This window comes from Harpegnathos saltator, unplaced genomic scaffold, assembly GCF_003227715.2.
Source record: "Harpegnathos saltator strain DR-91 unplaced genomic scaffold, Hsal_v8.6 scaffold33, whole genome shotgun sequence".
In the NCBI taxonomy this organism is placed as follows: domain Eukaryota; kingdom Metazoa; phylum Arthropoda; class Insecta; order Hymenoptera; family Formicidae; genus Harpegnathos; species Harpegnathos saltator.
Window position 1 is genome coordinate 1082611 of NW_020230128.1, and position 13896 is coordinate 1096506.

General features: G+C 34.4%; 3 protein-coding genes across 3 annotated transcripts; 2 read left to right on the forward strand and 1 right to left on the reverse strand.

Annotated features, from left to right (window-relative positions):
- Positions 1-2435: 2435 nt before the first annotated feature.
- On the forward strand, positions 2436-4430 carry LOC105184418 (lysophospholipase D GDPD1). The gene is made up of 7 exons (XM_011143211.3): positions 2436-2784; positions 2907-2949; positions 3092-3273; positions 3346-3566; positions 3678-3811; positions 3892-4009; positions 4102-4430. The coding sequence occupies exons 1-7, from the start codon at positions 2661-2663 to the stop codon at positions 4225-4227; spliced, it is 948 nt and encodes a 315-aa protein (XP_011141513.1). The 5' UTR covers positions 2436-2660; the 3' UTR covers positions 4228-4430.
- A 4492-nt stretch (positions 4431-8922) lies between these two features.
- On the reverse strand, positions 8923-9600 carry mago (mago, exon junction complex subunit). Its single transcript, XM_011143209.3, has one exon. It carries the CDS (start codon positions 9444-9446, stop codon positions 9006-9008), a length of 441 nt encoding a protein of 146 aa, XP_011141511.1. The 5' UTR covers positions 9447-9600; the 3' UTR covers positions 8923-9005.
- Positions 9601-11206: 1606 nt separating this feature from the next.
- On the forward strand, positions 11207-12660 carry LOC105184415 (uncharacterized). Its single transcript, XM_025300160.1, has 4 exons — positions 11207-11601; positions 11678-11869; positions 12108-12298; positions 12467-12660. Exons 1-4 carry the CDS (start codon positions 11422-11424, stop codon positions 12636-12638), a joined length of 735 nt encoding a protein of 244 aa, XP_025155945.1. The 5' UTR covers positions 11207-11421; the 3' UTR covers positions 12639-12660.
- The last annotated feature ends 1236 nt before the right edge of the window (positions 12661-13896 follow it).

A 13896-nucleotide genomic window follows, 5' to 3' on the forward strand; every position in this document is an offset into this window, starting at 1 on the left:
TTGGAGTTAACGACACTTTCGTTATCGTTGCGCAGCTTTTCTACGATATACAAAAGCTGCGCAACGATAACGAAAGTGTCGTTAACTCCAATAACGAGTTACAGAATCGCACCACAGGTGGATGCACGAGGACGTTGCGGTGCGAGCTTGTCAGCCGTTTGAACGATTCATCTTATTTTTCCATATTACAGACGGGAGAGCAGCATCCTATGGCGATCGTCGAATTTCGCGTCGTCGCTGACAAAGCAAACAACGAGCGGGAATGTAAAATTCTCATGAAAACCGCGCGTACTCCCGAGATCTGTTAGAAACTGCGACGGGACGCCGCTCTCGAGTGCATTTCATTCAAGGTGACGTCCCGTTCGCGCGCCACTTGTCGTCGGAGTCTCGGTGCGATTATGGTACGGGTCACTCCTGGTTTTGGACGGTCCTGTTATCAAATATTTCCTATAGGTGCTACCGGCTTTCTGGGTTTTCCGATTGGTTTTTTGTTTTGGTTTATTGCGAAATTTAATTTGAGTTTTTCTTTTTTGGGTTTTTCATATCGAAAGCTTTCGCCCGTCCATCAGGCTTGATTATTCTGGTGGCACGTGATGTACACGTGATCTCTCATATACAAGTGATTTAGGCTGCGTTCCGATATTCACTGCCAGTATTGAAAATCTATAATATATGTGACATAAAGTATATATTTTCGATACTGGCAGTGAATATCGGAACGCAGCCTTATCTGTCGGGATGGAGATCGATCCTATGGATGTTACTCCGGATATTGGTGCCTAACCTGAATGTTATGAAGGCTCCCAGACCGCACATATGTCCAAAACTGGGACATAAGATGTCTTTAAGACATCTTTAAGTGGTCTTTAAGATGTCTGAAAATAAGACATCATTAAGTCGTCTTAAAGACGTCTTAAAGACGTCTTATGTCCCAGTTTTGGACATTGTGCTGTCTGGGTTATTGTTGGTGTTTCTTGGGGTTCTCACCCTCGCAACTTGATTGCTGTCTATAAAGGCTGGATCGGGTCATCTTTAGATTATGGTTCGTCTTCCTTTCTGGATATTGCTCCTCGGGATGCCCTTATTTTGGACAGAGTGCAATTTTTTGCGCTTAGAATCGCTATGGGCTTAATGTCTACAACACCTATTAATGTTGCGCTGGATCTTGCTGGTGAACTTCCTCTGCAGTTCCGTAGATCTTTATTGACCTGCAGATACGTTCTAAAAGCCTCTGTGAAATCGCATTTCTTGTCTAGACTAGTCGTATGGCTCTTTTCAAATACTGGCAGGAGGAGACTTCATGGTATGGAAGATCCTTTTTTATCCACCCTCATGAGCTTATGGGAGCAATTCGGGGCTAATATGTATCGTACTTCTCTACCTAATTCTTTGGATTTTTCCCTGAAAGTTGGGAGTTTTCAGCCGGAGGGGGACTCTTGTTCGGGTTTCAATTTTCAGATTAAATGCAATAAAGATAATATTTCCTCTACTACCAGCATTGTTTCCATTATTTCCATAACACCCTCTGCGGAACACCTCTTTCAATCATATCTGAAAAATCATGAATGTCATGAACACACAATCTTATATACAGACGGTAGTAAACGTGGCTCTGATGAAACAGGTTGTGCCGTGTTCTCTTTTAATCCTTTGATTGAAAAGAGAATCAGTCTCTCTAGCTTGATTTCTATCTTTGAGGCTGAACTCACGGCCCTGTTACACGCCCTCAGAATTATCGATGAACATAATATCAAAAAGCAATAATTGCTAGAAGCGCGATCTCATCGATTCTAAAAGTCTCAGATTCAAAATATACGCATCCATGGATCATTTTAATAAAAAATATTTTGTATCAGCTCCACTGTAATGGTACGGTTGTGAAATTGCTCTGGATCCCAAGTCGTTGTGACATCTTGGGCAATGAAAGAGCTGATGCACTGGCCAAGGAAGCGGCATTGAGAGAATCGCCTAGTGATCCTCATCAGCAGATTTATCCTTATTTCAGCTTGTTCAAGTCGATAAGTTCAGAAATTAAAGAGGAATCATTCAAATTTTTGAAGATGTCCGCATTGATGAAGGGCCACTGTTATTTTAACAGAGCCAGAATGAAACTCGAAAATCCATGGTTCAGAGAATATAATTATTTATCAAGAAGTACATTGACCCTTATAGGAAGACTTCGAACGCATCACGTGGCTGTCAATGCTCATTTATTTGATAAAGGCATAGCGGACTCTCCATTGTGTCCGTTTGACAATTGTATCCAAACCATTGATCATGTATCTTTTGAATGTTGCCGAAATTCGAAGGAATCTTATTGGCTTATAAAAGAACTGCACAAAGCGGGTGTCGGCCCTGCTGAGAAAATTGTCGATTTAGTTTTTTCCAGCAATACCCAGGTTATCCTCCTGCTGGAGAGTTTTGTACGCAAGGTTGGCTGCGTCATCTAACTATTATATTAACTTGAAGTGGACAGAGAGGTTGAAATCTCGGGCCCATAGTTGAAAGAAGAAAAAGAAGAAGCCACTTGTCGTCTGCTCCGTCCGTCATCGCCGCCGTTTCTTCCTGTCACGTTTATTTTGTATTACTCAGAGTCATCAGAAGTCCCCTGTGCGCGTAGCGGAATGTTCGACGGTGGATAAAGAGTGAGACGAGCAAGGATGTTACTGTACACGCTGATCGGTGGCTACATGCTGACTTCGATGATACTGTTCAAATATCCTACTCTGCTGCACAAGAAAAAGAAAGTGAAGTTTCTTTGCCAGCATATTAGCCACCGGGGTGGTGAGTCTTTTCTTTGTCTTTCATCGTCAATTACTCCGTGCGTAATATCATCGAGCCATGCGATGATTGTGCACTTTGTGCGTATGACTCTTATTAATCATATGTATTTAAATAAATTTTAGGAGCGGGCGAGAGCTACGAGAATACGATGTGCGCATTTAGACGGTTAGTTGAAATATTTTTCGAATCCTTATTGCGAGGTCTCGATTCACATTTGTGTTTAAATCTGTGCGTTTCAAACGATTGTGTACTAAGGTAAAATAGAGACTGGAATAATGAAGTCGAAAATGTCCACTTGCGATTATAGAGCAGTGGCGATTGGAACTCAAATGCTGGAATTGGATTGTCACCTCACGAGAGACGGCGAAGTGATAGTCTCCCATGATCAGAATCTCTTTCGCAGTACCGGCGTGGACAAGAACATTTCTGAGCTGGATTACAAAGATTTGCCACTTTTGAAGCAACGTTTACCGATCGATTTTGATCCAGGTATTGTTACTTATTGTTTTAAGAAAAAATGATATCTTTGAACGAAATTATTTAAGAACCGTAGTTGGGCAGATGTGGAGTATGTTGGTTCTGCGAGGGAAGAAGATCGGCGATTTGCACTACTGCGAGAAGTCTTTGAGGCATTTCCTATTATTCCTATTAACATTGATATTAAAATCAACGACGATCGACTTATATCAAAAGTGTCTGATCTTATAAAAGAATACAAGAGAGAGGAGTACACAGTTTGGGGAAACTTCAGTGATGAAGTTACGCAAAAGTGCTATAAAATGGTATGTTGGCACACAAATGTAAGCTTTCCTGAAAATTAGAAGAAGACAGTATGTAAATGTGCAAACTGTTGACCTTTGTAGATTTTTAATATTGTTTTTGTTTATGTGCAGAATCCAAGTGTAAACTTACTATTTTCAATGCAACGTGTGACAATGTTGATATTTCTTATGTATACTGGTTTGTTGCCATTTGTACCACTGAAGGAAACACATCTTGAAATCTTTTTACCTTCAATCTATTTACGGTAATATGACTAAAATGTCTCTTAACATTTCTCACAATTATTGTGGAATTGAAGCATACAATCCTGCAATGTTATTCCAGGCGTATAGGTGGCCCAAGTCCAACATTTTTACCATTGGAAAAATTAGTTGTACGTACAATTAATGTACTACTAATGAGACCATGCTTGTTTAACCATTTAAGAGCACGAGGCATACATGTGAGTAAATCTTTTTATCTCAAGATTTTATCGTTATCGTATATTTAACTTTAACGTCTTAACGCCTCGTGTGTCGCTGCATACTTGTATAGGTATACTTTTGGGTCTTAAATAAAGATGAAGAATTCAAGAAAGCATTTGAGCTGGGTGCAACTGGTGTGATGACGGATTATCCGACAAGATTGAAGTTATATTTAAAGAATCACGCGATGAAATAAGGTGCTGGTGATATTTTATTATTTTCAAGGACCCATCCCCAGCACCCGTCATCAGGCAGCATGAACTATCGAGGTAGTTCGCGGAGATATTTACGTGTGAAAAAGAGATATCCGCCATGATATATGTCAGAACATATATAAGCTATACAGAACAGAGTAGTATATTTTTTATAAGCAAAGCAGAACTACTCGCTTATGTTCTGTATATAAATGCCAATTTCAACAACTTTCGCCACAATTGTTTTGCCATAAGAAGTTCGTACAAATCGATTTACTAGAGAAATTGCACATGCAATGTATCCGCACACTGTAATTTGTTACATTAGCGTTAATCACACACAGGCATCCATACGAGCATCCATCCACGAAATGCTATTTTAACTCTGGCCTCTTAAATTTATCTACCAATTATTTCGTTCCTTCCTTCGACTGATCAAAAACATATCTCATGAGGCTTCTTATTTTTTATTAAGTAATAATTAGTTTCACAAGTATATATTAATATATTAGTTGGTTTTCCTTTACTGATTATTCGTTCTAACGATTACTTTACACGTTTTACAACGTACTTCGTACGTTGTCCATCGAATAATATTCCCGCAACTAGTGATTTAGAAAAATCTAATTTTATTTGATTTCATAACATTGCCTATTTTCACCCAAAGAATATGATTAAGTTTATTCATAGTCTTAAACTTTGCATATCCTAATGCCTTTATTCACAAGATGGGCATATTTTGCTTTTATATCTTAAAAAGATGCATTTATCATAGCTTTTTTTCTAGACAGATTTTGTTAATAATAGGTTCCACAGATTAATTTGCACATTCTAATACAGCCTGTATGCATATCCCAGTTTTCGGTACAAAATATCTTATTAATTACTATATCTCCCTGGGGCCAGTATGTTAGTTTAGCCCAGCATACAGAGGCTTCAAATAACATAGTCTGATCTATGGTGCATTTGTTAGATAATTTTTAACATTTTCATAGATTCACGAAGAATATATTTTATGTGGAAAGAGATAAATCGAGCTATGCTATCGAGAGAAAGAAAAAGAGAGAAAGAGAGATCGTGATATGTCTTTAGAATATACATGGGTGTGATACAAGAAAATTCCCATCTGGTAAATGAATGTGATAAAAGTAGTGTCAGTTTCATAATATTGAGAAAACCTATCATATATGAACTAGTCTATTAAATAAAAAAATTTATGTACACTTGCAAATTGTATTTGGTACGTGTCTATGATATTTATACATTATGATGTCAGTATTAGCTTCATACATATATTTGCATACAGGACATTTTACAACCGATACAACTTATATAATTGTCTATGGATATGAATATCTATATGTTGAATATATGTACTTTTCTAATCTTTTAAATGTAGAGATAGAAAATTATACACTTGAAGACATTTTATGTTATGTGGAACATGTATGCAAGCTTTTTTACTGCATGCTCATAGCTGTAAATTTTCTGTAAAAATTCTGTTAAATTTAACTGCAATTCGCACATTTATAAGAAATGAAATAATACACATACACACACGGTATCTTTTTTAAAAACCTCATGTATATGTATTATAATATAATTTATATAATTAGAGTTTTTTAATAAAAAGATCCGTGTGTATATATGTGCCATAACATATATAGAATACATACACAGGTGTGATAAAAATACAAAAGAGATCTGAAGAAAATATCGATATTTATAATTATAAAAAATAAGAAAAAATTCTACACATACATTATGTATGCTATCCTATGGGACAGTATCAAAGAATTTACGTGTGATGTATGCGCATTTTGTTTAATATGTTAGTATAATTTCACAAAATTTTATTTTATTTTATTTACGTTATAAGTACGTATGTGTATATATGTGAAACTTGTATAACATAGATTATATATATATATATATCCTCTATGTTATACAAGTTTCTTTATTTAAAATGTTAGTATTTCTTTAAAATGTTAGTAGCCATCACTGGAAATTTCTGTATTACCACTAGAAAGAGAGGGTAATGTAATAGGTGTGGTAAATATAATAAGAATGAAATAACTAATGTTTAATCTAGTAAATGTTTCGTTGAAAGTTTATTTAATTTATAAATTTATATACATATATAGATGTATGTGATATATGTCACAGAGAGAAATTATACATTATATATAAATTATACATTATATACATTTAAGTAAAAAATTGTCTATTTAACTTTATAAACATGAACTTCTACCATAAGAAGTTTAATAAATAAACTATCGAACTTTGTTAAAGACTACTTGTTTCTATTGAATAATCAAAGTTTTATGATGTATAATTAAAATATCGGAAATGTTTTCCAATGAATGTTAGTTATAGAAAAATAAACACTATGTACAAATTCGTGTACCTTTGTACTTGAAATTGACTTTTGTGTATTTGTAAAGCTCAAAGTTTATAATATAAGTTTTCATTCTATACAATAAAAAAATGATTATCTTTCACCTATATAAAATAATATACATATTTCATCTGCAGCAGTGTATAAAAGAAATACATTTCTTTCATTTCTGATTTTTATATATTTTTTCTTTATGTATATTTTTAGCTTTTACAATTTATTTTATATAAAAATCCTTACAATATAAAAAATATAGCAATTAGTAACAAAATCTTACATAATGATTTGGAGATTACTTTCAGGTCTACAAAAATTCATTACAAAAAATTATCTTTTATACCTCTAGTTACAGCAATATATTTGTTTTAACTTTTATATAATGTATGCTACATTATATATATATATATATATTATATATATTAATAATGCTACATTATGATGTATTATAAGAAGAAAAGGGAATTATAATTCCCAAATATATCTAAATTTTATTAAAAATGATACAAAATATATTAGCCCAAAGAATCTACAATTTTTTCACAAATACCTTTAAGATAATCTTTAAATTACTTTGATGGCTAATCTTTAAATTACTTTGGTGACCAATCATATGATCTTTCATATGTAGGAACCACACATTTGCTATTATAAGTACTTAGATCTAAAAAGGACAGACAACTTTTGAAGTCGTCAATCAAAGAATTCATAGTTTGTATGTTCGTAGTATTAAACATTTAAAAAATATAAAATTCATATCTGACATATGAAATATAATTAGATATATAATAAGCATGGTCAAAAATAATTCAATACTATTAAAAAAGAATTACAAACATCGCTAGTTTAATTATATAACTATATTACTATTATATAACTATATAATTATATAACTATACAAGATCTGAGTAATATCTGACTCATTAATCAGGTCTATTAGAGAGACAATTGTATAAAATTTCTATTAAAGAAATTTTAAATTCATATATTTTATATTTAGGACATTAATAAAGAATATTGCTACTTCTGTAATTCTCACACACCTGTTTCTGCTTGCTGATTATGATTACATTTATGATATATAATTTCCTCCGATGTCTCATTGCCATTCACTATAACTACTTTTCGATATACAAATACTTTGCCTCTACAGTAGGAGCAATGATATTTTGAGAAATGCAAACTGTTGAAGTGATTTCTTATAGCAACATCATCCCATGGAATCTGGCTATCACAATCGTCACAACGAAGATATATTCGACGAGAATTATCAATAATGGCGTCTATTCTCCGAAATCTTTCATGAACAGCATCTATGACAACACGTTCTTCCTCCTGATGACTGAAATTTTCGTTTTGTGGCACGTTTGTTGGTACATCTTGTTCGCTGGACATTTTTAATCTGTGATTAAAATTATCGTATTACTACACTGTAAAATAATTTACAGAAATTCCTTTGTTTAAAATTAAAGTATACTGCACACAATCAGAAATAATTCACAATATTTGTCAACCATACATATAAATCACGAGGGAAGATCTAGATTGTTTAAGGTTAGGAATGGTTATCAAATTACACCCAGTTACTACATATATACATTATGAAAACTTGATGTTTTGTATGCGTTATATAAAAAAGAGAGAGAGAGAGAGAGAAATTCATAGGATTTTAATATTTATATTATGTATTTATATTATGTACATACTGAAAATTTATAATTTTTTTTACATAAATTGAATTTCTATTATTTATAATGAAAATGAATGTTAAAATATATTTAATTTAATATTACCTTATATTAAAGCAAATGGTATCGACTGCATGCACTCACCATGCGAAATTTGTGAATAATATTGCCAGAATACCTGTGAATTGTAGTTCACGAATTATTTGACAATAACATTCGTTTATTGTAAGACGCAATATTGATATTTACTCATTAATCATAGATATTTATAAGTTTCATCAAGTTTATCAGATAAAAGATTAATCGAATCAGCTTTACAAAACATATGTATTCTATTGTTGACTTCTCTTCGCGGAATCGAACGATTGTTCTAACTTTTTAAACCTGGGATGCTGAAGCAACACGTGCGAACGAGTGCATTCTTGCGAAAATAAATCACGGAAACAAGATGAATCTCAGATACGACGATGTCAAGTGTTCGACAAATCGACAGCTTCCCGTTTCTCGGGTAAAATAAGTTAGGTTAAATGAGATGCGACACCAACGAAGTTCAGGTGCAGGAGGTAAAAAAAAAACCAAAATTTTCTCACATTAAAGGAAACTCAGACGACTACAAAGTTTTACATTTTATTAAAGGAGACATTTTATTAGAATAAGTCTTATCATTATATTTCGACGCGTGAGAAATTTGAAATTATATGGGTTTTATCTTGAAGTGCAGTCCTATCAGCGAGAATACCAAGCACTTAAGATCCTGGACAAGATAGTAGAAGCATCGCAATCCTTCCGGATCGCGCGACTGATTAACATCCAGGAGAGACCCGGTCTTGGAGGTAGTGAATGATATATGCTCGTCACCGATCACGATCTCCAGCTCTTGCCGACCGACACGATCAGGCTGTGGCCATAACGAATCGTCCTCTTGCATAATCTCCGAGTCCTGGATAATCCGCTTCAGTTCCTCCATTACACATTGGTGTACATACGCTTCCTTGCGGATCATCGTGTCATTCTTATAGTTGGAATTATTGGCATAACGAAGCTTGCCGTCCGGCCGGAATTCAAACTCCAGGAACTCGTGGCCAAACTTGCCCTTGTGACCGACGTAGTAGCGTATATAAAAATCTGTCGACATCTCTGTCGCTTACACCAATTATTCGTTCTGGCAGTTTAGAGATCCGAATTCACCTCTCTGTCAATAGTAATGACGGAAGAATGTTCGACTTCAGTACCTGACGCCAGTGTAATTATCAACAGAGTCCGCCATTACTGAACGTCAAGCTGGTTCGCAACGTACAGTTTTCCTATATATACGTAAAGGTATAATCACATGGAATTCGAAATAGCAGATAATGGCCGCGTTCAGTAGAACAAAGTGATTAGAGAGCGCTTAGTGATTTTTGTCTGTGATTGGAGCATTCTTTTAGATTCTTCATAGACCCAGAAATATTTACGAATCAGAAGCGAGATTCGGTGGAAAATCTAGTAATGTTGTCTACTGAACGCAGCCATTGGCCGCATTCAGCAGATTCAACAGTTGGACAACATTACTAGATTTTCCACCGAATCTCGCTCCTGATTGGTAAATATTTCTGGGTCTATGAAGAATCTAAAAGAATGCTCCAATCACAGACAAAAATCACTAAGCGCTCTCTAATCACTTTGTTCTACTAAACGCGGCCAATGGGTGTATTCAGTACTACAACCGCTCACTGAGCGCTAAGTGAGCTCTTGCACCTGATTGGTATATACCTTTAGATTTAAAAATATACACCAATCAAATGCAAGAGTTCACTTAGCGCTCAGTGAGCGGTTGTAGTACTGAATGCACCCATTGGGTGCGTTCCGATATTCATTGCCGGTGAAAATACATAGTTTGTGTCACATATACTATAGATTTTCAATGTTAGCAGTGAATATCGAAACGCAGCCATTATATTTCACGAATGTCACTAGATATCACTATTCCCGACCAATTAAATTATTCCATTGAAATATCGTATATGACCTATAGACAAGTTCAGTAGAATATATGTTCTTTTTAGCTGCACTGCTGAATTAATGCAATTAATGCAATAAGTTAGAGCAATAAGATAGACGACTATATTTTTCCTCCAGCTTATTGCACCAACTCAGTGCAACTAAAAAGAACAAACTCATAAGGTCCGTTTGCGTTACTTGCACCATCGACCAGGTAATACAAAGACTGACAGCCCTGGATAAATTTTCGTACTGGCCAAGATAGCCTCGAGGGACCCGGAGGTAATTAAAGAGCGATGGTAATACCAAATATTTTAGCTATACTGAAGATAACATGAACATTTATCCAATACTATACCTCGATTACCATTGTGATACAGCTAAAATATTCGGTATTATCATCTCTCTTTAATCTGAGCCTCTCGGGGCCTCCTTGGCTAATATAAAAATTTACTTAAGGCTGATAGTCTTTATATTACCTTGTCGGTGCTTGCACTTTTGGCCCCTTGCACAATGCCAGGCAACAAGCAATAAGAATAAAAATAGACCAATCACAATCGACTATTACAAGAATAATCTATTGTGATTGGTCTTTATTTTTATTCTTATTGCCTGTTGCCTGGCATTGTGCAAGGGGCTTAATGTTCGCGTCCATAAAGGCCCATCTACAATGGTTGCAAGAATAAGGTTCTAAGCGTAAATAGTAAGAAATAGACCAACCACAATCGATTATTATAAGAATAATCGATTATGATTGGTGCATTTCCATCCATCTTCGGAAATGTACCAATCAGAACGCAATATTTTCATCCAGCAAGCAATCCAGCACGAAAACAAGCACCGTGTGCAGCTGGCTTAATAGAATAAACTTTTTGAAGAAGTCTTTTGTTCGCCTCCGTGACAGTTGGATGTGATTCTTGTAACTACGCATAATTTTTTAATCGTGGGGACTGTGTACACGTTGTCCCTGTTTTTCTTTTTACATCATATTACTGGGAAATGGCGTATTGACATTGCTGTATGCAGTCCGGAGCCATATAACGAACTGAACTGAAACTTTTTGTAGTATAATTTAAACGTTGACGAGGTTAGGTGGTTACAGTGTATATACACAATTTAAATCTATTATAATGGGAAATATAAAGGTTGAAGATAGCGATACGGAGGAAATATCCGATAATAAAAATATCAATAACGATGATTCTGAGGCAAATGTTAAATTTAACGATGATTCAGAATACTGCAGCGATGCAACATACTTAGCAAAGCAAATGATATCAAAGGAGAAACTGTCTCCTGTGGATGCAGCGGTAATAGATTTGAGAGAAATTTAATATAATAAAAGCTTTCCATAATGTGATATATGTGTGATTATTTTTATTGCAGAAATTATTCAATTTATCTGTGCAACTGGAACACACAGTGCCACTGCAGCATATGCTTGAAACACGTGCAGGATCTCATATGCCAACGAGAGAGATAATAAAACAGTTTGAACAAATAGTGCCGCTCAAGAAAGGTGTATATTCTGTTGAGGAAGACGAAATTATTGTTCGTAATTGGAAAAAATTTTGTATGGTTAGTGTACAAACATAAATACTTTACTGGTAAGATCATTCTATAATACGTGTCGAAAGCTGTAAGCCGTAAGAACTGGCCAATTATAGCTGATTATTTTTGTAATAATCGACTGTGATTCGCCAATTCTTACGGCTTACAACTTACGACACGTATTGTAGAATGACCTTTAAAGATGAAAACTTTTTATAACTTGTGTATTAAGTATAAAAAAATATTGATATATGTTTTGAAATAGTTACATAATTGGGATGAAACAAATCGTAAACCATTTTTGCAAATGAGGATAGGTAACAAAATAACAAATATACGTCATATCTCTGAAAGACGAAAGTTTGTACAATTTTTGGCTAATGATCTACCAAATAGAACCTTATACAGTGTTTACCACAGATTTAGAAATTTGTATGAAGGCCATGTACAAGCAAGGTAATATAAACAAAACGCATTTATGCATGAGTTATATAATATATTTTTATGATTATTTTAAAATAACTGTTACTGCTTATTTCTAAATATATTTTATAAATAATAAGTAGTTGGTTTTTTAAAGATAATGGATGGTATCAGCTAAAATTAACAAGTTGAAATTGCTAGGTATAAACCTGAAGAGGATCAATTGATAATAGATCACTTAGAAAATAATCCATCTCTTGATGAAAGGAGCAAGTATACTGATTTAGCCAAAGTGCTTCGAAGGACGAGAAATTCAATCTGGCGACGTTATCGTATTTTAAAGAAACAGAACAAAAAACGTAAAAATGCCTAATATCTTTTATTTTTACAACAGAGTACGTGATATAAATGGTTTAATATGAATACGTATGTATCTAAATTTACTTACACAATACGTTTCTGAATGTGAGATATTAAATACAAAACTGCTGATGAGAATTTTTTATTAAGTATAAATAACTTGATCCCTATGTAAATATTTATGTACAGAATTGCAAAATATAACTAATTCTTAAAATCTGTTTACTTGTTATATATCTTGTAACACAAAACTATGAACTCAGCATACATAATATTGGATAATGATTTAACATGCACATTTTGCTGTTTGCCAGGCTACAAAAAACTTTTTGTGAAAATATGTGTATCACTGGTGATAAAAAGTGGATTGTGTACGAACCGTTCACGTCGATCGCAAAATCAAACATTCGAAAAAATTCTCTATATCTTGTGGGATATGAAGAGGATACTTTATTACAAACTACTTCATCCAGAAATAACGTTTACTGCAAACCGTTACAGAAAACAACCGTTTATTCGAAGAAATCGAATGAAGAAAGGCATTTACTGGAACAAGGGACGCAAAAGATCATATTGTCGCACGACAACACTGGGCCACATGTTGCTCTTGCTATCACTCAGATCATCTTAAAGGAGAAGGGTCCCTGAGGCCTGTTTTCGGCACCTGTTTATATTCAAAATTGGACCAAAATGGCTGGAATCACTTCCTTATACCCTAGGAAGTAATATTTAGTCAATTCCAGCCTAAACGGAAGTATCTAGAGTGTATACTTCAAGTATACATGGTGCATCGGCGCGCCCGTATCAAGCATTTCTTTGGTAAACTAAGCGTTCCTGAGAAAAATGTTTCGGATAAAAGTTGTATGGTTTCAAGGGGGACATAAGATGGTGTCATTGGTTTGACCTTGGATAGTCATTTGAAGGTTACGTGAATGTCGATTTCAATATTTTATATAGGACTCCTTATTTTTACATATCTTGTAGCTTATCTCGAGAGCTTTCCAAAACACTTATAACTAAGTCATTTTTCATTAAGTACTTTGCAAGTTATGAGGCTTCTTACAGATAGATTTGTAGAAACGTTACTTAAGGAGATCCGAGATTGAAATCGTATTTATTCTTGTTGATTCTCCACACGTGAACAGTAAAATCGTAAACGTAATCTTCCTTTAAGAAGCCACGTAGAGCAGGGTGTTGAGTTTACGTGAGTCCCCTTGCCTGTCACTTTTTATCAATTATCAATCCACGCTTAACAAAAACCCGAAGTTTAG

Bases quoted from the DNA above. Each gene is read 5' to 3' on its own strand.
- mago (XM_011143209.3), bottom strand. From the start codon at position 9,446: ATGTCGACAGATTTTTATATACGCTACTACGTCGGTCACAAGGGCAAG.
- LOC105184415 (XM_025300160.1), top strand. From the start codon at position 11,422: ATGGGAAATATAAAGGTTGAAGATAGCGATACGGAGGAAATATCCGAT. The intron at 11,870-12,107 runs GTTAGTGTACAA...GTTTTGAAATAG, and splicing joins ATTGGAAAAAATTTTGTATG to TTACATAATTGGGATGAAAC. The intron at 12,299-12,466 runs GTAATATAAACA...TGAAATTGCTAG, and splicing joins GAAGGCCATGTACAAGCAAG to GTATAAACCTGAAGAGGATC.
- LOC105184418 (XM_011143211.3), top strand. From the start codon at position 2,661: ATGTTACTGTACACGCTGATCGGTGGCTACATGCTGACTTCGATGATA. The intron at 3,274-3,345 runs GTATTGTTACTT...GTAGTTGGGCAG, and splicing joins ACCGATCGATTTTGATCCAG to ATGTGGAGTATGTTGGTTCT. The intron at 3,812-3,891 runs GTAATATGACTA...ATGTTATTCCAG, and splicing joins TTACCTTCAATCTATTTACG to GCGTATAGGTGGCCCAAGTC.